The following is a 24,522-nucleotide window of genomic DNA, read 5'->3' on the forward strand; positions in this document are numbered from 1 at the left end:
TGGATTCAGACCTGAACCAAAGTATAATCCCCTTGTTCTTGTCACCGAACCAACTCATCCACCAAGTTTTGTCATAACTTGTCCATAACGTTTTGAAATATCGTGCTTGTACGTAGTATATCATGTTTGGCCCCATCTCTCAATGGTGAAGAATCACTTAGAAAATTGTAGGATCAGGATCTTCACCAAAATCTAATCATTTCGTCCTTGTCACACAACCAAACTCTCCACCAAATTTTGTCTGAATACGTCCGCAACCTTTTGAGATATCCTGTTCCTAGACAGACAGACAGACAGACAGGGGTGAAAACATAACCTCCGCCCACCTTCAATGGCGGAGGTAATGACAAAATAAGCAGAGTGGGGGAAAAAAAAAATCTTTGCTTTCAAAGACCGACAATCCAACATGGCACATATACCTAGTGTGTGAAAAACTGCAGGGCAGGAACTTGGGATGTGTTTTATGATTACGGAGCTAGGTCACCTACTCTTCACAAAAAGGACACATTTAACGCTCACCAACTAATGCCGGCCAATGGGATGTTTAGAGTTCGAGGAAGATCCGAGGAACGGCAAACACATTGATGACTCGCCATGCCTGTGAAACACCTAGATTGCAGGTTATAGCTGGGTCGGGATTCGGACACAGGCTAGGCAGCTGAGAAGCGAGTGTACATACCTGTAGGCCACCCTCCCAGCCCTGGCCTTTCTTCAAAAAGTATAAATAACTGTGATATTGGAATATGGGTGCAATCTTCTTGGAATTGCTGTTTTCCATAATGCGTTAACTCCCGCCCCCCCCCCCCTTTCAAACCCCACATCCCCCCCTAATTTCAAACCCCTCCCCAATAGCGTTCCAACTCTTCTTCCTCCCCTCCCCAATTGTTTTTCCAGCCACCCTACCACTTTTAATTTCTTGGACTACAGACCTCTGACACCCACTTCCTGCTACCCCCTTTCTTCTACTTCTAATGCTTTCCCCATTTCTTGTGTTGTTCCATTTTAAGTCACCTTTACAAGTATTGCCATCATTAATACTAGGGCGTGCCCGTACTATATATATATCTAAAATTATATCCCCCCCCTCTATTTACATGAAATGGTTTGGTCCATTCGCAAAGCCAAAGCGAACGGCTTGCGAGTACGGTGACAATCCCCCTCTCTTTACATGAAATGGTTTGGTCCAAAGCGAACGGCTTGCGGAGTTTGGTAAATAAATCGCCATAGCTCGGTAACTACTTGTCCGATTAATATGAAACCTTGAAAAGGCACATCCTCGGGTCCCCAGCAATATACCTGGCAAGTTTCAAGTATATCGGACCCGTGGTTGTCGAGAAACAGCGGTCACAGACACACAGACATACACACAGACATACAGAGATTACTGGAATTATAGATAGATTGTAATCTCATTGTTGACAATTACTCAAGTCACTTCCCCCTCCCTTTTTTCACCCCCAACTGTGCAGGAATGTCCCAAATGCAATGTGACGATCGAGAAAAATGGCGGATGTAACCACATGGTTTGTCGTAGTCAGAGCTGTAAGGCAGAGTTCTGCTGGGTCTGCCTCGGGCCCTGGGAGCCCCACGGCTCTTCTTGGTGAGCTTTCCATTGGTACTGATATTTTAGCTGCTCACCCACATTCCCTTTCCCTGCAATTGGTGGTAAAATCCACTATGCCTAAAGCTGCCAGCCTCTTTATGCTTAATACAAAGGTTGAGGCGCATGGAGGAGTTAAATGACCGAGAGCAGGAGGGAACGTGCAGATAATGAATGAACAGATGACAGTGGAAGGGGAGTGGCAGGAAGGAAGTGGGGTTTATGGGGTCGGAGAGTGTAGAAGAGATCCACAGAGGGTGATGAAACCATGACGTGGTGACGGACAGTAATCTTCGAAGACTAAAGGGAAGAGCGTGGAACAGCAGATGCCAGGATTCTTTCGTAAACTAGAAAAGTGGGATGAAGGTGAGCATCCAGCTTGGATTAATGGCAGGTAACGAGCTGCGTGTTTCTGGAAGAACCCGGTGTGGGATTCTGCTCTCCTCGCCTCTTGACATAGTCGTATGATAAGAATCCGTGAGTGTTTAACCGTATTGATTTGGTCTGACGAATAAGGTTTAACTGTTAAAGTAGGCCTACAAAAATACGTTTGTTTGCAGGTACAACTGTAATCGGTACAACGAAGATGACGCGAAGGCGGCACGTGATGCCCAGGAGGTGAGCGTGAGTTCTCACCCCTTTACCACCACACTCAACACACCATCCGTGACCACCATGCGGTAGTTTTTTTGTTTTGTTTGCACTTGTCTTTTCTTGTGTCTTTTGTCCTTCCCACCCACTTCCTTACATGCTGGAGGGACAGGAAGATTGCGTATGTGCCTTTTTGTGCATGAACTTGTGCCTGCTGTAAATTTACCATTTTCTGGATGCAGCTGGTATTTCTATTTTGGACCTGTTATTTGCAGAGGTATTTGGCATTATGCATTAAAATACTAATGATGGAGCGGTGTTCCTCTGTTTGTACAATGTGCAAGAGGCAACACGAAAGAGTGCCAATTTTGTCTCTATGTTTGATTTCAACACTAACCGAATATCTTTCTGGTTTTGTAAATCATTAATCACGACTCATTCACACTTTGTTCATATCGCATCGCATTTCTTTGTGATGGGAAGTAATGCGCGGCCTGTTACTCTCTCCCACGCACCGCTCGTTTGCTACCTCCCCAGAGATCGCGAGCTGTGTTGCAGCGCTATCTGTTTTACTGCAATCGCTACATGAATCACATGCAGAGCCTACGCTTCGAGCACAAGTTGTATGCGCAGATAAAGCTCAAGATGGAGGAGATGCAGCAGCACAACATGTCATGGATTGAGGTGCAATTTCTGAAGAAGGCCGTCGATGTCCTTTGCCAGTGCCGCACCATGCTCATGTATACCTACGTATTTGCTTACTACCTCAAGAAGAACAACCAGTCCATCATATTTGAGGTTTGTAAGACGTGAAGATCGCACACTTTGGTGTCTTCTCTTGGGAGTCTGAAGAAAAATACAATTCCCTTTTTAAGGCCATTTTCCCTGCTAGAGTGGGGGTCATGATGATGACAATCATCATGGTTCCCTTTTTGAGGCAATGTTTTTATGGCCGGATGCCCTTCCTGACGCCAAGCCTTTAGTCGCCTCTTACGACACGCAGGGATACGGTGTACCTATTCTAAATCGGGGTACACACCGGGATCATTCATCCCAGCAAGCTGGTACTCGATTTGCCGACCTTGAAAGGATGACGGGCTGAGTCGACCCACCTTGGCGTTAATTAACGATCGACCGGGATTCGAACCCAGGATCCTAGGATCCCAAGCCGGCACCCTAACCGCTAAGCCAACACCAGTGTCCAAGGAATAATTATAATTATTTTCACAAAGAAGTGCAAAGACTCATGATTATGGAGATAGAAGGGTGGTCTTAAAAATAACACAACATGGAAAGCTTAATCGGTGAAAAGTTGTTGCAACTGCTAAAGCAGCAGGTCTTGGGTTCAAAATCTTTCTTCATTCATATAAAGTAAAACGACGGTGCAAATCTGTCTTTCTATTCCTCCTCAGCCGAAGGCCAGAGGCATTGTGTTTTTGGGATGTCCGTTCATCCATCCGTTATCATTTTATTTTTGTTACCTGGTAGCTTGGGAACCATTGAACGGATTCCAACCAAACTTGGCACAAGCGTGGACTATAATACAAATACTCTCTTCTTTTTTTTTCTCTCTCCCTCTCTCTGTCTCTCTGTCTCTCTCTGACTCTCTCTCATCTGACCTTTATTTTTTTGTGTGACCTCGAATGGAGATGAAACCTAACAGTGGATTCACATGTAATGCCGGTGGAGGCATATTCATCAACTCATTTGCATAAAAACTCATCAGCTCACCCTATCTCCTCTCTCTCACCACTTTGCGTATCGTCATCAAACTTTGTAGGCGTTACTAGCAATGCCTTGCAATTCTACTTGCGGCATCTAAATTGGCTTCCAACCTCTTTTTCTGATTGGCCCAGTCAAAAGTAGACTTTTCTCAGTGTTCACTATGCTGGATGACGTCACGATATTCCGGTGGGACGGCGCTTCCAACACCGTTACGTCAGAGGATTTTTGCTTTTTGGCCGCTCGTTCTATCAAATCCCTTTACCTGTATTTGACGTCTTTTAAGTGTCCATCAGGCAGTTGGCACAAGTTTAGGCGAGAAATGCCACCCCCACTATCCCAATTACCATCCCAATAGGTCCTGCACCACCAGCACCATCTTTGTAAAAGGTCGGTGGGTGGAGGAAGGAAATTCCCCTCCCACAAATTGGGCCGCAGGCCAATAGTGACCCGTGTGGGGAGGGGCAAGTGAAGTCACAGAGGCGGTGAGGAGGTGGGCGTGGCTATAAATTTGGCTAACACAAGCAGCAGGGTCTCAGGGGTGTTTTGAGCTGACAAGGGAGGCTATACGCGAGCTGCAACAGGATTGCTCCCCCAAACAACTCTTGCGCTGGTGCAGCTCCATTTCCACCCTCCCCCCACACACAGCAGGCCGCACCAAGCCACTCCTCTCCATTTGAAACTTGCGGTGCCTTGCTGGACACAGCCCAGTAATTTCAGTCTTGTCATTTCTTCTGGTCTTTGGTCTTCGTGTCTGATCACAACTATTGTGGTATGCGTGAGGCCTTAAGAACTTCTACAATTAAGGAATTGCTGTCTGTTCATTGAGTCAGGGGGATCATATGTGGCTCGAGAGATAATTACCTCCTGGATGGATGGACGTTATGTATCCATCCCTGTCTCTGTCTGTGAGCAGGATATCTCAGAGTTATGGATGGATATGGACAAAAATTGGTGAACAGGATGAGTGTGTTGACAAGGATGAATTGTTTCAATTTTGGTGAAGATCCGGATACTGGACTTTCTAAAGTGATTCTTCACCATTGAGAGATAGGCCAAAAATGATATATATCACGATATTTCAAAAAGTTGTGGACGGATTTGGATGAAGCTTGGTGGACAGGTTGGGTGTGTAGCAAGTACTAATTGATTAAATTTTGGTGAAGATCCGCATTCCGATCTGGGAAATTATAAAGTGAATCTTCACAATCTCTCATCTGACCAAATTAGGGCCACAATCTATACATAACGGGATATCTAATGTTTGGCACAGGTTATCACACAACTTGGTGGATGAGTTGGGTAGGTGACGAGAACAAGCCAATCCAGATGCCAATAGCGGCCGTTTGCGGATCAGATTCGGATACATTTTATTATTGTATTGCTTCTCCATTTGTATTCCCACCCTTTTTGTTTGAATACATTATAAAAACTAGAACGGCACTTGGTAGGGCGCATACCTCCGCCAGGCTGAACATGTGTACCACTGTTAGGCCGGATCTGCATCCGGACCTGAACCAAAATCTAATCGCATTGATCTTGTCCCCTACCTAACTCATCCACCAAGTTTTTTCATAATCCGTCCACAAGATTGTGAGATGTCGTGCTAAATGTCGTTTTGGGCCCTATCGATTGTGAAGAATCACTTTTAGAAATTAAAAAAATATTGTGTCCGGATCTTCACCAATATCTAATCACGTCATCCTTGTCACACACCCAACCTGTCCACCAAATTTTGTCCGTATCCATCAACAACTTTTTGAGATATCCTGCTCACAGACAAATAGACAGGGGTGAAAAATAACCCCTGTCTACCTTCGATGGCAAAGGTAACCACTTGGTCTCTGGGTGCATTCGACCGTTTCTGATCGCTCTTAGAATCAGACAACGTCCATGAAGGGACACATTGGCTTCAGGCGATTAGCGCCCAGGCAGTACGAGGCTGTGCCTGCTCCCAGCCACCATTATAGAACTGGTGCACGGTACGAATAAACGTGATGCATTGGTTGGCTCGATTGTTCCGTTTGATTATGATGTCGTGATAGACAGGCCCATGATCCAACTCGGAATGATAGAATCGGTCGGCCGTCATAACCGCTTTGATGCATTTCGTCGGTATTGAACCGGAAAACTGGACGAACCCAATGGCTGCCAAGATGGCATAAAATGGTTTCATATTTTGTCCAGGTATTGCTAAACTGCAGGTTTTTGGAAGTGCTAACAAAAAGCGATTTGTGTTCTTCAGTGTTTGTGTATATAATTCAATTGAAATAAAATAAAAGTTTTAAAGGCTGTGGAATATATATATTGATGTACCGTCTTTATATATAAAAGACGGTACATCAACAGCGGTAAACTTCTAAAAAAAAAAAATATATATATATATATATATATATTAGAAGTTTACCGCTGTTGATGTACCGTCTTTTACACCACCTTATTTAACACGTTACATTAGTTATTTGTGTCTGTTGTTTGTCCTTAAAAACAGTGAATGTCCTGTTTGGAATGACTCTCAATTATGTCTGACTGCCACTCGGGCAGACAAAGAATATTTTTTACCTCGCTCGGCCCTGTGCATTTTTACCTCGCTCGTTTCACCTGCACAAAAACCTGCACATTCGTAGTATATTTGTGACTTTCTGTGCTATTGTTGTTTCATTGTTCAAGCCTCCATTACATTCTTAATGTTGACGTAATGTAATGTAATACGATTCTCATGTACCATACTACAGGGCGCGGTGCTGCCGTTGCAATTTCTTGGCAAAGGTTATACTGGGTGGTTTGCCATTGCCTTCCCGACAGTAGTTATGGCAGGATTTTTTAATTTGGCCATGGCAGCTCACCTACTCTTCATGAAGGACATCGTGGGACCTTTAACGTCCATCAACTAATGTGGACAGTTGTATCTTGATTCCCTCTTGCCCAGTTAAACGTCCATCTGAGGGACGGCGTACACATTGATGACACACCCTGCCCGTGAAACTCCGGAACTACAGGTAATAGTTGGGCCGGGCTTCGGAACCAGGCGAGACAGCTTGAACGTGAGTGTTCGTACCTCTAGTCTAGGCCATCCTGCCAGCTCGCAAACTGGATTATCCCGTTTAATCCCTCCTGCTCTCTGGCAAAGACACTTTAATTTCCTCTTATCACCTCTTTGTGCAGAATAACCAGGCAGACCTAGAGAATGCTACGGAAGTGCTGTCTGGTTACCTGGAACGGGACATCTCGCAAGAAGCTCTGCAAGACATCAAACAGAAAGTGCAAGATAAGTACAGGTGTGTGTACACATGGATACTGGATAGTGACGGGGAATTTTGCAAAGTTGTGCATCATATTTATTTGCTCTTACAAAAAAAACTGCTGGTTTGAGATTGTACAGAAACTGAGGATGGGTACGATGATGTTATTGGCACACCTATCGGAATGGTGACAAACATGGGTGAATAAACCCGTAGGTTGAGGAATACACATGGATCTTTATCAAAAGTTGGCCTTTCCAGGACGCCATCCTTTTGGACCAAGCTTTGTGTTGTCACTTAATCCGCCGTCATGGTCTCCAATTCCACTGCTTCGCCGATGACATCCAGCTTTTCATCTCCACCAAGTCCGTCTCCACCGACACCCACTCTATCCTGACAAACTGCATCACTGAAATAAAATCCTGGCTTCAAATCAACTTCCTCAAGCTTAACTGTGATAAATCTGAAATAATCATCATTGGCCCAAAAACGCTCACAAAATCCACCCATAACTTTGCCCTCAACATCGACGGTATCCCAGTATCCACCTCCCCTCACATCCGGAATCTTGGCGTCATCTTTGACCAAACCCTTTCCTTCGACAAATACACTAAACAGATCACAAAGTCAGCCTTCTTTCACCTGAAAAACATCGCCCGTCTCCGTCCATCCCTCTCCTCCACGGCTGCAGAAACCCTCATCCACGCCTTCATCACCTCCCGTCTGGACTACTGCAATAGCCTCCTCTATGGTTCACCCTCAAAAATCACCAATAAACTCCAATACATTCAGAACTCCGCTGCCCGTCTACTCACCCATTCCCGGACCCGTGACCACATCACCCCCGTCCTTTACAAGCTTCACTGGCTCCCCATCCCCCAGAGAATCCAGTACAAAATCCTCCTCTTGACATACAAAGCCCTCCATAACCTGGCCCCATCCTACCTGGCTGACCTCCTCTCCAGACACACTCCCACCCGCAACCTCCGCTCTGCTGGTACCAACCTCCTGACCCCCTCCATCCGGACCAAATTCAGATCCTGGGGGGACAGGGCCTTCTCCATCGCTGCTCCCACCCTCTGGAACTCACTACCTCACACCATCAGAGACTCCTCCTCACTCACCACATTCAAAACATCACTAAAGACCCACCTGTTCAACACTGCATTCAACATTCAACCCACAGCATTTAACCCCTGACTATCTCTTCTCCTTCTCCCTCCTTTTGCTTTAAATATTTCCCTATTGATTCTTGTCTTTTTGCAATTGTTGTTTTCATGTATTGTTATGCATTATGTTTGCCACTCTGTCAAAGCGCCTTTGGGCTTCTGGAAAAGCGCTATACAAAATAAATGAATTATTATTATTATTATTATTTGTGCAGCTCCACTCACTGCCGATTTGTCTCTCTCCACGGCAGATACTGCGAGAGCCGACGTAAAGTTCTGTTGAAACACGTCCACGAAGGCTACGAGAGAGACCTATGGGAGTATACGGAGCTTTGAGAGCAGCCGCCTCTCCTCGTGGCGGCCTATCGACTCCCGCGTGCCCCGAGCTCGGCTTCCGGCACACGTCCCGATCTCGATCCGCCCACCCACTATTCCCTCGGAGTCTTATCCTCGTCCTCGATCTCCTTCCCTCACGTCACCCACCCAGGATTTCTCCACCCTGACGATTTTGCAACTCCGGTGCAATGTTCATAATTCCAGTGTTCGGTCCGTGTTAATTCTGTATTTAAAAAGAAAAGAAAAGATTTCTCGGTCTGTCTTCATTTTCACTTTCCTTCCCTCCATGATGCCCTCTTTTGACGAAAACAAGAAAGAAAGTTGATCAAAAATTGATCAAAATCTATTTAAATGAAACTTTGCTTAACCAGGAGGTGATGCCATGAATTTCTCAACTCCTCATTGGTTTCGCTTCCTGGAAAAGCCATTTTCCAGTCGAGTGATGTGCAACCATGAAGCGTGTTCGTTTTTAAGGCCTCGGCGGTCATACCGACCTTTCGCTGGGTGTATCTCGATACTTGTAAGTACCATTTGAACCTGCGTTCTGCAGTTTAATCATTGTGATTGGCTTGATTTGACGTGACTTAAGTCAAAGAACACTTTGTAAGATAAGACGTTAAAAATATTTTTGGATTGTAAATAACCATTATGCATGGGGAAAGTGCTTACGTGATTCGTGTCTAAACAACAGATATTTATTCTCAGAGTAAAAGTCCAAGTGTAGGATGTTTCTGCGGAATACAGCCAGTGTCTCTACTATGCAACGTTTCTTTGATTGCCACCACTTCACACTTCCGCACTCTGTCACATGGGTTCTTCGTTTCTTGTTTTTTCACATCAAACTGCCTGCTCGTTCCTCGTGTCGTTCGGCATGACTGGCCCCCGTATGTGCCGAAGGCATGCTCGTGGTGTTTTTAACTTTTTTTAAGCAAGGCCGGTACCCTCCTTCCGTTGTCCGAATTGACATCGTCAGATTGCTGTGTCCTCGGTGGCGGCAGGGCCACCGGGAATTATTGTTGGGTTTGTGATGTAAAGTTTGGTTGATGTTTTTTTTTTTAATGCCTATATTAGGTCTTCACAGGTAGGTATGCCTTTCTTTTGTGCAAAGAAGCATTAAAATGAGTTGTGTTTGCTCGTTAAAGCCGAGTCCTTTACTCCCTTTACGACGTTTTTTCTTTTAACACTGAGGATCTGTGTCACGTGGGTACCGAAAGCTGACTCCCTTACTGGTGCGTGCATCACGTTTTGGAAACCTGTGTGCATTTCCACCTGATTGTTGTTGTTTTTTTTTGACGCAGTGCCAGTATTGCAAACTGATGTACACGACCGCCGTCATTGTTTGAGAGGCACGAGCTGGCTTTTTTGCTTTGTCGTTGTCGGGTACCAGTTGCCCTCCCGCAGCCCCAGGGATTTCTTTCCACAATAAGTTGTCAAGATGTTGTTGTTTTTAAATCTTGTGCTCCTCCCTTCACCGACTCCGCCATTCCCTCACACGCACTCCTTGTGTGATTCACATTGCTGAGCTCGCTGGAAGCGTTACCTGTTAATATTTTGGGCACCAGTGCCCGGTTTTTGACTTTTGAGTATCGTCACTAGATCGATTTGCTATTTGCTGCATAAGTTGTACAGATTTAAGATATGCATCGGTTGGGAATTGTCAGGCACTTTTTGTGGCGGCCGGGAGGGGAAGACCCGGGGGAGGGTGGGGGGCCGGGGAGGGGGTTAGGTGAGGATTGGGGGGGGGGCAGGGAGAGGGGGTTAGGTGAGGATTGGGGGGCCAGGAAGAGGGGGTTAGGTGAGGATTGGGGGCTGGGGAGGGGGTTAGGTGAGAATTGGGGGGCCAGGGAGAGGGGGTTAGGTGAGGATTGGGGGGCCAGGGAGAGGGGGTTAGGTGAGGATTGGGGGGCCAGGGAGAGGGGGTTAGGTGAGGATTGGGGTGAGGAGGTTAGGTGAGGATTGTGGGGTGGGGAGGGGGTTAGGTGAGGATTGGGGGGCCAGGGAGAGGGGGTTCGGTGAGGATTGGGGGGGCCAGGGAGAGGGGGTTAGGTGAGGATCGGGGGCAGGGAGGGGTTTAGGTGAGGATTGGGGGGCCCGGGAGCGGTTTAGGTGAGGATTGGGGGGCCAGGGAGCGGTGGTTAGGTGAGGGTGGGGGGCCAGGGAGGGGGGTAGGTGAGGGTGTGGGCCAGGGAGGAGGTTAGGTGAGGATTGCGGGGGGCCAGGGAGAGGGGTTAGGTGAGGATTGGGGGGCCAGGGAGAGGAGGTTATGTGAGGGTGGGGGGCCAGGGAGGGGGTTAGGTGAGGGTGGGGGCCAGTGAGGGGGTTAGGTGAGGATTGGGGGGCCAGTGAGGGGGTTAGGTGAGGATTGGGGGGCCAGGGAGGGGGTTAGGTGAGGATTGTGGGGCCAGGGAGAGGGGGTTAGGTGAGGATTGGGGGGCCAGGGAGGGGGTTAGGTGAGGGCTGTAAAGTGAGTTTTACATCTTCTGTGGGAGCATTGTTGTTCGGCAACGTTGCAATTTTTTTGTGCAATGCAAATAAATAATGATAATAAAAGGAACAAACGGCCAAGAGCAAACATTTATAATAACATCAATGGGAGTTTATTGTAACATTCACTGGACACTGAAATACAGGTGTACTCGCCACATGTCCAATTTACGGTGCTCCAGGTGGACATCCTTATGACCTTCCTTGTCTTCATCTTTCCTCTATTTCTCCTTCTGCTTCTCCGCATCATCCTCAATAATATTCAATTTGTCGGTCACGTGCATCATGTCTTTGTCTGTGTCCATCTCCTTCTTGAGCACGTCTTCCTCCTTCTTGAGCACATCTTTCTCCTTCTTGAGCTCGTCTTTCTCCTTGGGCACGTCTTTCTCCTCCTCGAGCTCGGCTTCCTCCTTCTTGAGCTCGTCTTTCTCCTCCTCGAGCTCGTCTTCCTCCTCCTCGAGCTCATCTTCCTTCTCCTTGAGCTCATCTTTCTCCTTCTTGAGCTCATCTTTCTCCTTCTTGGGCACGTCTTTCTCCTCCTCGAGCTCGTCTTCCTCCTTCTTGATCACATCTTCCTCCTTCTTGAGCACATCTTCCTCCTTCTTGAGCACATCTTCCTCCTTCTTGAGCTCGTCTTTCTCCTCCTCGAGCTCGTCTTCCTCCCTCTTGGGCACGTCTTTCTCCTTCTTGAGCACGTCTTTCTCCTTCTTGGGCACGTCTTTCTCCTCATCATCCCAGATATCGCTTTCATCATCATATTCGTCCTCATGTCCGTGTAGGTCTCTCTTGTACTCGTTGCTTGGGACCTGCTGCCACCCTTGAGCACCTGTGTACACCGGTGCTTCATCTCCGTACACCGGGTACTGGCCCTGGACCACCTGCCCGTTCGTGTCGTAGTTGGCATAGTCAGGGTAGACCACATCGTCCGAGTTGACGTTCAGCATCTGTTGGTCGTAGTTCGGGACTGCTTGGAGCTCACTCATCACTGCTTGGTCACCTGACAATGGGCAAAAGGTACAAAGCCAATCACATCGGATGCTTAATACATTCACATGGGATCGAATGGGGTTTTTATATTACTTGGTTTGTCCAAGGATTTCAATAGTTGGAGGGTGCAAACAAAGGTCTTACCGAGGATGTAGATGATCACCAGGACGACGATGGTCTTCAACATGGCGGTGCCTGGATGTGCTTGCTCCTTGTACGGACATTTGGACACAAACATCAATGTGCAAACACCTCTATTACACACACCACACACACACACCTTAACATCTTGTTAAAACTTTAAATGTCGCTTTGCATCTCTCAGGACAGATTTTTCTCTCCATTATTTAATAATTCCATAATGAACCATTTACTAAAATGCAATTCCCATCGCAACCTCCATAAGGAAGGAAACGGATCTTTCCCTTCGATCCAAGTCTGTTTATACAATTTATTTACATCACCGTTTACCGGTACGTCTGACGTTTTCAAACCGCTTTCAACGTTATTTTAAACGAAAATTCGCAAGGCTACGTTCGATAACCGCTCCCGTATTATCGGCGTTTCTTACCTGAAGGAAACTATTCGTAGATCAATCGGATCTCAGGTGATTCGAAGCTTCTTCCGTTCTGCTTTTCCCGCCGTTGACCGTTTTTATCCGCGCGCGCTCGTTCGTTATTCCGCTGACGTCATCAGCTCTCGCGAAAAGCCCGCGACCGACGGAAGCGGTTTAGTGGTGTTTTAGTATGAAATAGCCAAAGCCGAGAAACCAACGAAACCCATTAAATTACCTTATATAACCTTTACAACCCTTTAGAATTACCCTTTAGAACCATTTATAATTACGGTTTGTAATTACCCTTTAGAATCCTTTAGAATTACCCTTTATAATTACCCTTTATAATTACCCTTTAGAATTACCCTTTAGAATTACCCTTTAGAATTACCCTTTATAATTACCCTTTACAATTACCCTTTACAATTACCCTTTACAATTACCCTTTAGAATTACCCTTTAGAATTACCCTTTAGAATCCTTTAGAATTACCCTTTAGAATCCTTTAGAATTACCCTTTAAAATTACCCTTTAGAATCCTTTAGAATTACCCTTTATAATTACCCTTTATAATTACCCTTTAGAATTACCCTTTAGAATTACCCTTTAGAATTACCCTTTATAATTACCCTTTACAATTACCCTTTACAATTACCCTTTAGAATTACCCTTTAGAATTACCCTTTAGAATCCTTTAGAATTACCCTTTAAAATCCTTTAGAATTACCCTTTAGGACCTTTTTTTTCTTTTTTTTTTTCTTCTTCTTCTTCTTTCTCCCTATACTGAATCGAGGCTCGTGAAATAGCTGACAACCACGAGGGAAAGACAGTACAGGGGGACCACGAGGGAAAGACAGTACAGGGGGAAACATTCATTAAAACACATTCAACAAAAGACATCCAGGAACACAGTACAGGGGGACTGCGAGGGAAAGACAGTACAGGGGGAAACATTCATTAAAACACATTCAACAAAAAGACATCCAGGAACACAGTACAGGGGGACCGTGAGGGAAAGACAGTACAGGGGGAAACATTCATTAAAACACATTCAACAAAAAGACATCCAGGAACACAGTACAGGGGGACCGTGAGGGAAAGACAGTACAGGGGGAAACATTCATTAAAACACATTCAACAAAAAGACATCCAGGAACACAGTACAGGGGGACCGCGAGGGAAAGACAGTACAGGGGGAAACATTCATTAAAACACATTCAACAAAAAGACATCCAGGAACACAGTACAGGGGGACTGCGAGGGAAAGACAGTACAGGGGGAAACATTCATTAAAACACATTCAACAAAAAGACATCCAGGAACACAGTACAGGGGGACCACGAGGGAAAGACAGTACAGGGGGAAACATTCATTAAAACACATTCAACAAAAAGACATCCAGGAACACAGTACAGGGGGACCGCGAGGGAAAGACAGTACTGGGGGAAACATTCATAAAAACACATTCAACAAAAAGACATCCAGGAACACAGTACAGGGGGACCGCGAGGGAAAGACAGTACAGGGGGAAACATTCATAAAACACATTCAACAAAAGACATCCAGGAACACACACAGGGGGACCACGAGGGAAAGACAGTACAGGGGGAAACATTCATTAAAACACATTCAACAAAAGGACATCCAGGAACACAGTACAGGGGGAAACATTCATAAAAACACATTCAACAAAAAGACATCCAGGAACACAGTACAGGGGGACCGCGAGGGAAAGACAGTACAGGGGGAAACATTCATAAAACACATTCAACAAAAGACATCCAGGAACACAGCACAGGGGGACCACGAGGGAAAGACAGTACAGGGGGAAACATTCATTAAAACACATTCAACAAAAGGACATCCAGGAACACAGTACAGGGGGACCGCGAAGGAATGACAGTACAGGGGGAAACATTCATAAAAACACATTCAACAAAAAGACATCCAGGAACACAGTACAGGGGGACCGCGAGGGAATGACAGTACAGGGGGAAACATTCATAAAAACACATTCAACAAAAAGACATCCAGGAACACAGTACAGGGGGAAACATTCATAAAAACACATTCAACAAAAAGACATCCAGGAACACAGTACAGGGGGACCGCGAGGGAAAGACAGTACAGGGGGAAACATTCATAAAACACATTCAACAAAAAGACATCCAGGAACACAGTACAGGGGGACCACGAGGGAAAGACAGTACAGGGGGAAACATTCATTAAAACACATTCAACAAAAAGACATCCAGGAACACAGTACAGGGGGACCGCGAGGGAAAGACAGTACAGGGGGAAACATTCATAAAAACACATTCAACAAAAAGACATCCAGGAACACAGTACAGGGGGACCACGAGGGAAAGACAGTACAGGGGGAAACATTCATTAAAACACATTCAACAAAACGACATCCAGGAACACAGCACAGGGGGACCGCGAGGGAAAGACAGTACAGGGGGAAACATTCATTAAAACACATTCAACAAAAGGACATCCAGGAACACAGCACAGGGGGACCGCGAGGGAAAGACAGTACAGGGGGAAACATTCATTAAAACACATTCAATAAAAAGACATCCAGGAACACAGTACAGGGGGACCGCGAGGGAAAGACAGTACAGGGGGAAACATTCATTAAAACACATTCAACAAAAGGACATCCAGGAACACAGCACAGGGGGACCGCGAGGGAAAGACAGTACAGGGGGAAACATTCATTAAAACACATTCAATAAAAAGACATCCAGGAACACAGTACAGGGGGACCGCGAGGGAAAGACAGTACAGGGGGAAACATTCATTAAAACACATTCAACAAAAGGACATCCAGGAACACAGCACAGGGGGACCGCGAGGGAAAGACAGTACAGGGGGAAACATTCATTAAAACACATTCAACAAAAAGACATCCAGGAACACAGTACAGGGGGACCGCGAGGGAAAGACAGTACAGGGGGAAACATTCATTAAAACACATTCAACAAAAGGACATCCAGGAACACAGCACAGGGGGACCGCGAGGGAAAGACAGTACAGGGGGAAACATTCATTAAAACACATTCAATAAAAAGACATCCAGGAACACAGTACAGGGGGACCGCGAGGGAAAGACAGTACAGGGGGAAACATTCATTAAAACACATTCAACAAAAGGACATCCAGGAACACAGCACAGGGGGACCGCGAGGGAAAGACAGTACAGGGGGAAACATTCATTAAAACACATTCAACAAAAAGACATCCAGGAACACAGTACAGGGGGAAACATTCATTAAAACACATTCAACAAAAGGACATCCAGGAACACAGCACAGGGGGACCGCGAGGGAAAGACAGTACAGGGGGAAACATTCATTAAAACACATTCAACAAAAGGACATCCAGGAACACAGTACAGGGGGACCGTGAGGGAAAGACAGTACAGGGGGAAACATTCATTAAAACACATTCAACAAAAAGACATCCAGGAACACAGTACAGGGGGACCGTGAGGGAAAGACAGTACAGGGGGAAACATTCATTAAAACACATTCAACAAAAAGACATCCAGGAACACAGCACAGGGGGACCACGAGGGAAAGACAGTACAGGGGGAAACATTCATTAAAACACATTCAACAAAAAGACATCCAGGAACACAGTACAGGGGGACCGTGAGGGAAAGACAGTACAGGGGGAAACATTCATTAAAACACATTCAACAAAAAGACATCCAGGAACACAGTACAGGGGGACCGCGAGGGAAAGACAGTACAGGGGGAAACATTCATTAAAACACATTCAATAAAAAGACATCCAGGAACACAGTACAGGGGGACCGCGAGGGAAAGACAGTACAGGGGGAAACATTCATTAAAACACATTCAACAAAAAGACATCCAGGAACACAGTACAGGGGGACCGTGAGGGAAAGACAGTACAGGGGGAAACATTCATTAAAACACATTCAATAAAAAGACATCCAGGAACACAGTACAGGGGGACCGCGAGGGAAAGACAGTACAGGGGGAAACATTCATTAAAACACATTCAACAAAAGGACATCCAGGAACACAGCACAGGGGGACCGCGAGGGAAAGACAGTACAGGGGGAAACATTCATTAAAACACATTCAACAAAAAGACATCCAGGAACACAGTACAGGGGGACCGCGAGGGAAAGACAGTACAGGGGGAAACATTCATTAAAACACATTCAACAAAAGGACATCCAGGAACACAGCACAGGGGGACCGCGAGGGAAAGACAGTACAGGGGGAAACATTCATTAAAACACATTCAACAAAAAGACATCCAGGAACACAGTACAGGGGGACCGCGAGGGAAAGACAGTACAGGGGGAAACATTCATTAAAACACATTCAACAAAAGGACATCCAGGAACACAGTACAGGGGGACCGTGAGGGAAAGACAGTACAGGGGGAAACATTCATTAAAACACATTCAACAAAAAGACATCCAGGAACACAGTACAGGGGGACCGTGAGGGAAAGACAGTACAGGGGGAAACATTCATTAAAACACATTCAACAAAAAGACATCCAGGAACACAGTACAGGGGGACCGTGAGGGAAAGACAGTACAGGGGGAAACATTCATTAAAACACATTCAACAAAAAGACATCCAGGAACACAGTACAGGGGGACCACGAGGGAAAGACAGTACAGGGGGAAACATTCATTAAAACACATTCAACAAAAAGACATCCAGGAACACAGTACAGGGGGACCGTGAGGGAAAGACAGTACAGGGGGAAACATTCATTAAAACACATTCAACAAAAAGACATCCAGGAACACAGTACAGGGGGACCGCGAGGGAAAGACAGTACAGGGGGAAACATTCATTAAAACACATTCAATAAAAAGACATCCAGGAACACAGTACAGGGGGACCGCGAGGGAAAGACAGTACAGGGGGAAACATTCATTAAAACACATTCAACAAAAAGACATCCAGGAACACAGTACAGGGGGACCGTGAGGGAAAGACAGTACAGGGGGAAACATTCATTAAAACACATTCAATAAAAAGACATCCAGGAACACAGTACAGGGGGACCGCGAGGGAAAGACAGTACAGGGGGAAACATTCATTAAAACACATTCAACAAAAAGACATCGAGGAACACAGTACAGGGGGACCGTGAGGGAAAGACAGCACAGGGGGAAACATTCATTAAAACACATTCAACCTTTAAAATTCTTTCGAATTACCCTTTAGAATTACCCTTACCCTTTTAGAATTACCCTTTAAAATTATCCTTTAGAATCCTTTGGAATTATCCTTTTGAACCATTTGAATTACCCTTTAGAATCCTTTCGAATTACCCTTAAGAATCCTTCAGAATTGCCCTTTAGAATCCTTCAGAATGATCCTTTAGAACCATTTATAATTACGGTTTATAATTGCCCTTTAGAACCCTTTAGAATTATCCTTTAGAATTATCTTTCAGAATTACCCTTTAGAATTCTTTAGAATTACCCTTTAGAATTATCCTTTAGAATTATCCTTTGGAATTACCCTTTAGAATTACCCTTTAGAATTCTTTAGAATTACCCTTTAGAATTATCCTTTAGAATTATCCTTTAGAATTATCCTTTAGAATTATCCTTTAGAATTATCCTTTAGAATTATCCTTTAGAACCACCCTTTAGAATCACCCTTTAGAATTACCCTTTAGAATTACCCTTTAGAATTATCCTTTGGAATTACCCTTTAGAATTACCCTTTAGAATTCTTTAGAATTACCCTTTAGAATTATCCTTTAGAATTATCCTTTAGAATTATCCTTTAGAATTATCCTTTAGAATTATCCTTTAGAATTATCCTTTAGAATTATCCTTTAGAATTATCCTTTAGAATTATCCTTTAGAATTATCCTTTAGAACCACCCTTTAGAATCACCCTTTAGAATTACCCTTTAGAATTACCCTTTAGAATTATCCTTTGGAATTACCCTTTAGAATTACCCTTTAGAATTCTTTAGAATTACCCTTTAGAATTATCCTTTAGAATTATCCTTTAGAATTATCCTTTAGAATTATCCTTTAGAATTATCCTTTAGAACCACCCTTTAGAATCACCCTTTAGAATCACCCTTTAGAATCCTTTAGCATTACCCTTTAGAATTCTTTAGCATTACCCTTTAGAATCCTTTAGCATTACCCTTTAGAATTCTTTTGAATTACCCTTTAGGACCATTTAGAATCACCCTTTAGAATCACCCTTTAGAATCACCCTTTAGAATCACCCTTTAGAATCACCCTTTAGAATCCTTTAGAATTACCCTTTAGAATTATCCTTTAGAATTATCCTTTAGAATTATCCTTTAGAATTACCCTTTAGAATTACCCTTTAGAATTACCCTTTAGAAGTACCCTTTAGAATTATCCTTTAGAATTCTTTAGAATCACCCTTTAGGACCATTTAGAATCACCCTTTGGAATTACCCGTTAGAATTACCCTTTAGAATTACCCTTTAGAATTACCCTTTAGAATTACCCTTTAGAATTATCCTTTAGAATTCTTTAGAATCACCCTTTAGGACCATTTAAAATCACCCTTTGGAATTACCCTTTAGAATCACCCTTCAGGATTGCCCTTTAGAATTACCCTTTAGAATTACCCTTTAGAATTACCCTTTAGAATTACCCTTTAGAATTACCCTTTAGAATCATCATTTAGAATTATCCTTTGGAATTATCCTTTAGAATTATCCTTCAGAATTATCCTTTAGAATGATCCTTTAGAACCATTTTGAATTACCCTTTCGAATCCTTCAGAATTACCCTTTAGAACCATTTCGAATTACCCTTCAGAATCCTTTAGCATTACCCTTTAGAATTCTTTCGAATTACCCTTTAGAATTCTTTCGAATTACCCTTTAGAATTCTTTAGAATTACCCTTTAGGACCATTTAGAATTACCCTTACGAATTACCCTTGAGAATCCTTCAGAATTACCCTTTAGAACCATTTTGAATTACCCTTTGGAATCCTTTAGAATTGCCCTTTAAAATTCTTTCGAATTACCCTTTAGAATTACCCTTTAAAATTCTTTCGAATTACCCTTTAGAATTACCCTTTAGAATTACCCTTTAGAATTACCCTTTGGAATTATCCTTTAGAATTACCCTTTAGAATTACCCTTTAGAATTACCCTTTGGAATTATCCTTTAGAATTACCCTTTAGAATTACCCTTTAGAATTACCCTTTAGAATTACCCTTTAGAATTACCCTTTAGAATTACCCTTTAGAATTACCCTTTAGAATTACCCTTTCGGACAATTTAGAATCACCCTTTTGAATTACCCTTTGGAATTATCCTTTAGAATTACCCTTTAGAATTACCCTTTAGAATTACCCTTTAGAATTACCCTTTAGAATTACCCTTTATAATTACCCTTTAGAATTACCCTTTAGAATTACCCTTTAGAATTACCCTTTAGAATTACCCTTTAGAATTACCCTTTAGAATTACCCTTTAGAATTGCCCTTTAGAATTGCCCTTTAGAATTGCCCTTTAGAATTGCCCTTTAGTATTACCCGTTAGAATTATCCTTTATAATTATCCTTTATAATTATCCTTTATAATTACCCTTTAGAATTACCCTTTAGAATTACCCTTTAGAATTACCCTTTAGAATTACCCTTTAGAATTGCCCTTTAGAATTGCCCTTTAGAATTGCCCTTTAGTATTACCCGTTAGAATTATCCTTTATAATTATCCTTTATAATTATCCTTCAGAATTATCCTTCAGAATTACCCATTAAAAAACCCTTTGGAATTACCCTTTTGAATTACCCTTTAGAATTGCCCTTTAGAATTACCCTTTGGAATTACCCTTTAGAATTACCCTTTGGAATTACCCTTTAGAATTACCCTTTGGAATTACCCTTTTGAATTACCCTTTAGAATTACCCTTTGGAATTACCCTTTAGAATTACCCTTTAGAATTACCCTTTAGAATTACCCTTTAGAATTACCCTTTAGAATTACCCTTTAGAATTACCCTTTAGAATTACCCTTTAGAATTACCCTTTAGAATTACCCTTTAGAATTACCCTTTAGAATTATCCTTTAGAATTATCCTTTTGAATTATCCTTTAGAATTATCCTTTAGAATTACCCTTTGGAATCCTTTAGAAATACCCTTTAGAACCATTTATAATTACCCTGTAGAACCAATTAGAAGAATCCTCTTCCCAACAAATCTTGATAATGAATCTTCCCCACTCTTCCCTGCTGTACAGATTCGTCGGAGCAGCACGGTCACGGTAAGAGCACCAATCGATAGACATGGACCGGTACATTCGCTCATCTACACGAACACCTCACACATCACTCAAATCACCACACACCACTCAAATCACCACACAACCACTCAAATCACCATACATCACTTTCATCTTCCACACAAACACCTCACACATCACTCAAATCACCACACACCACTCAAATCACCACACACCACTCAAATCACCACACAACCACTCAAATCACCATACATCACTTTCATCTTCCACACAAACACCTCACACATCCCTCAAATCACCACACACCACTCAAATCACCATACACCACTCAAATCACCATACATCACTTTCATCTTCCACACAAACACCTCACACATCACTCAAATCACCACACACCACTCAAATCACCACACAACCACTCAAATCACCATACATCACTTTCATCTTCCACACAAACACCTCACACATCACTCAAATCACCACACAACCACTCAAATCACCATACATCACTTTCATCTTCCACACAAACACCTCACACATCACTCAAATCACCACACACCACTCAAATCACCACACAACCACTCAAATCACCATACATCACTTTCATATTCCACACAAACACCTCACACATCACTCAAATCACCACACAACCACTCAAATCACCATACATCACTTTCATCTTCCACACAAACACCTCACCCATCCCTCAAATCACCACACACCACTCACACACATGCATTACATATGACAGGGCTGTCTCACCACCATCAAAGATAATACTCCAGAGGAGAAAACTACAAATGGAAACCTGGAGTGTTGAGGAGAAGGAGATAATCCTCCAATGCAAGATGTATTCCACACATGAGGCATGGGGGAGTAAACGTAAGGGTAAACTGTTCAGGAAGCAGCTGGAAAAAACGAAAGTGGCCACTCAGGTAGAGATTGTCCCCCTGATAAACTTGAGAAGGTCTATCCAACAATTAAGATAGAAGAGAAGAGATTACATCAAGGGCAAGGCAGCAAGTGCCAGAGAGATTAGAGTGAGGGGAGCTACGTGCTGGATTGAAGGTGACGACGGGGATTTTTGTTTTTTTGGATACAAACTTGAGGCTCGTGTAAGAGCGAACACATAAAACACAAAAAAACATGGAACATATGATAAAGGGAGCGGGAGACAAGAGGGAGGGGGGGGGGGGGGGAGAGGAAATCACACAAACAACAGTGGAGCAGGGACATCAGTAGATCTGGGGGGAGGGGAGGAAGTACAAGGTATAAAACAATTGGACATCACGAGGACTTTCAGGAAAGAAGTCGGAATTTGAAAAAGGTGGATTTGGGGTGTTTTAATGTGGGTAGAAAAGATCAAGGTTTTGGATGGGGGAAGATAAGGGATGGTGGTGAACAGCTGTTTTAAAGACCTGGAGGGAGGAGTGGGATTGAAGAGAGTGAGGGAGTTTGTTCCAGAGGCGGGAGAATAGAGGAATGAAAGAGTGAAGGTGAGCAGAGAGTCTTGATTGTGGCAGTTTAACCATAAGAGGGTTGCTGGCAGATCTTGTGCGACCTGTAGGAATATTTGGGGGACAGAGCACAGACAGAGCTGGGGGAGCAAGGCCGGAGAGGAGTCGGTAGAAGACGGAAAGACCACCTACCTGCCTGCGGTGAGTGAGTGAGAGGCCCTCGGAGTTAGCTTCATCGTGGGAGATTCCAATGATTCTGAAAGCTTTGGTTTCAACAGCGTGAAGACGAGCTAGGTGTGAGGCAGGAGCACCAGCCCAGAGGGGAGAGCAGTATTCCATTGAGCTGCGGATGAAAGCCTTGTATGTGGTGAGAAGCTCAGGTGTGCCAAGGAAGGACTTCGCACGACGGAGGATACCAAGTCAGCGACTGGCTTTGGAGGCCAGCTTGGAAATGTGGTTTTCCCAGGAAAGATCATGGCAGATAGTGAGACCCAAGAGCTTGAGTGACAGAACTTCTTGGAGAGGATTTTTCAGAAAGTAGATGGGAGGGTTTTCCAGATGATATTTACAGAGAGGCAAAGTGAGAGTGTGAGATTTGTCAGGATTGAAGGACAAGTTCCACTTGTTTGACCAGTTTATGATGCTGTCCAGATCTGCAGAGAGTGAGGAGGCTGCCACCTGACGATCTGAGGGTTGAGATATGGAGCGGCAGAGAGTGGAGTCATGAGTAAAGAGATAGGGAGGATTTTCCAGTCTTTCCTTTTTTTTCTTTTTTTTTGTATACTGAATCGAGGCTCGTGAAAGAGCTAAAACGGAGAGATCATTGATGAAGACCAGAAAAAAGAGATGTCCACTTTAAAAAAGAAATGATCAGAAGAGCCGATTGGAGCAGAAGAAGAGCAGCAGACATTTTCAGGGAAGTTTGTCATAACCAAGTCCGGAAGAGAAGATGCTCCGTTGACTGAGATCCGGGTCGGGAAATTGACAGATTGTGTCAGTCCCAGTGAGTCGCAGAAGTCCTTTGCTGAAGAGCCATGGCTGGTGAGAGAGGTACCCACACCCAGCCAACTGGCATGGTGACAATTGAAATCACCACATATGAGGAAGGGAGAGTTGGGATGAGTAGATAGAAGTTGGTCCATATTATCAGAGGTGTAGATGGAGTCATCACTGTCTGGTGGACGGTACAACATGTTGTAATAATGAGAGTATACAACATTTTCTCCAAGCTGAGTTTAATCGTAATCGATCTGAACAGTATCTGAAAGGGAGAACCAGCAATCATCTTACTATAATTCACCAAATGTCTGTCTGTCTGTCTGTTCGAAGGTACCGTAAAAACTGCTGAACCGATCGCAAAGATATTTTGGGTGGGTAATCCTGGGATCTCCAGGAGTAAAATAGGCTATTTAGTTTTTCCATTTTCAGCTTTAGTCTCCAGCATTCTCAGGTTTTGACTCCCGCATAACATTCGCGTTCGCATAACGTTCATTGTGACGATGTTCTCATTGTGACGATGTTGTGACGATGTATGTGTTCACGGTAGTGTTTGACGTGATGGTGTGAACGTAATTTCGTCATGTTTTTCGTTTCGTAATCCTTTAATGAACGTTTAATGTTTGATGAACGTTTAATGTTCAATGAACGTTTAATGCCCTTCTATGTCCGGGACCGCACGCGCGCTACACTGGACGGGCCAGCGTGTACCTTGCCCTTCGCCGTCAGGCTCGGGTAAACCGCTGAGCCCCATCCGTGATGGGAACTGGGGCTTGAGACAGTGTTCCACGAACGAGGAATTCCCAGTAAGCGCGAGTCATCAGCTCGCGTTGATTAAGTCCCTGCCCTTTGTACACACCGCCCGTCGCTACTACCGATCGGACGGTTTGATGAGATCCTCGGATCAGCCCCTGCACGGGCCGTTCTCGGGTCGTGCCGGTGCACCGAAAACATGAGCGAACTTGACTGTCTAGTCACTAGAGGAAGTAAAAGTAACAAGGTTTCCGTCGGTGAACCTGTGGAAGGATCATTATCGGGACAACATGAGAGCGAGCGAGACGCGAGACTTACGTGGTACGTGATCGTCCATGTACTGTTTAGATTTTGATGATTTG

The 24,522-nt window shown here is 44.2% G+C and overlaps 3 protein-coding genes across 9 annotated transcripts in view; 2 read left to right on the forward strand and 1 right to left on the reverse strand.

The window, feature by feature from the left end:
* ARIH1 (ariadne RBR E3 ubiquitin protein ligase 1) overlaps positions 1 to 9,806 on the forward strand; it is a 77,003-nt gene extending 67,197 nt beyond the window's left edge. For 3 of the 5 annotated variants that reach the window (XM_068127559.2, XM_068127561.2, XM_068127562.2), the window contains exons 9-13: positions 1,470 to 1,600; positions 2,161 to 2,224; positions 2,729 to 2,989; positions 7,079 to 7,191; positions 8,576 to 9,806. In XM_068127559.2, coding sequence (XP_067983660.1) covers positions 1,470 to 1,600; positions 2,161 to 2,224; positions 2,729 to 2,989; positions 7,079 to 7,191; positions 8,576 to 8,660 — 654 coding nt within the window. In that variant the 3' untranslated portion in view covers positions 8,661 to 9,806. The remainder of the gene's footprint in view (positions 1 to 1,469; positions 1,601 to 2,160; positions 2,225 to 2,728; positions 2,990 to 7,078; positions 7,192 to 8,575) is intronic. The other 2 variants (XM_068127560.2, XM_078785604.1) reach the window with 1 other exon arrangement.
* The window catches only part of LOC137434496 (acidic leucine-rich nuclear phosphoprotein 32 family member B), a 104,429-nt gene continuing 89,000 nt past the window's right edge, over positions 9,094 to 24,522 (forward strand). Inside the window, exon 1 of one of the 3 annotated variants that reach the window (XM_068127563.2) lies at positions 9,094 to 9,180. The gene's annotated coding sequence lies outside the window, so the exon portion shown is untranslated. Of the gene's footprint in view, positions 9,181 to 20,957; positions 20,976 to 24,522 lie in introns of those variants that run through there. The other 2 variants (XM_078785608.1, XM_078785607.1) reach the window with 2 other exon arrangements.
* Positions 11,238 to 12,801, reverse strand: LOC137433663 (uncharacterized). Its single transcript, XM_068125940.2, has 3 exons — positions 12,703 to 12,801; positions 12,276 to 12,342; positions 11,238 to 12,141 (listed from the first exon to the last, which is right to left on the reverse strand). Exons 2-3 carry the CDS (start codon positions 12,316 to 12,318, stop codon positions 11,366 to 11,368), a joined length of 819 nt encoding a protein of 272 aa, XP_067982041.1. The 5' UTR covers positions 12,319 to 12,342; positions 12,703 to 12,801; the 3' UTR covers positions 11,238 to 11,365.

Source organism: Myxine glutinosa, chromosome 10, assembly GCF_964187855.1.
Source record: "Myxine glutinosa chromosome 10, kmMyxGlut1.1, whole genome shotgun sequence".
NCBI classification, from domain to species: Eukaryota; Metazoa; Chordata; class Myxini; order Myxiniformes; family Myxinidae; genus Myxine; species Myxine glutinosa.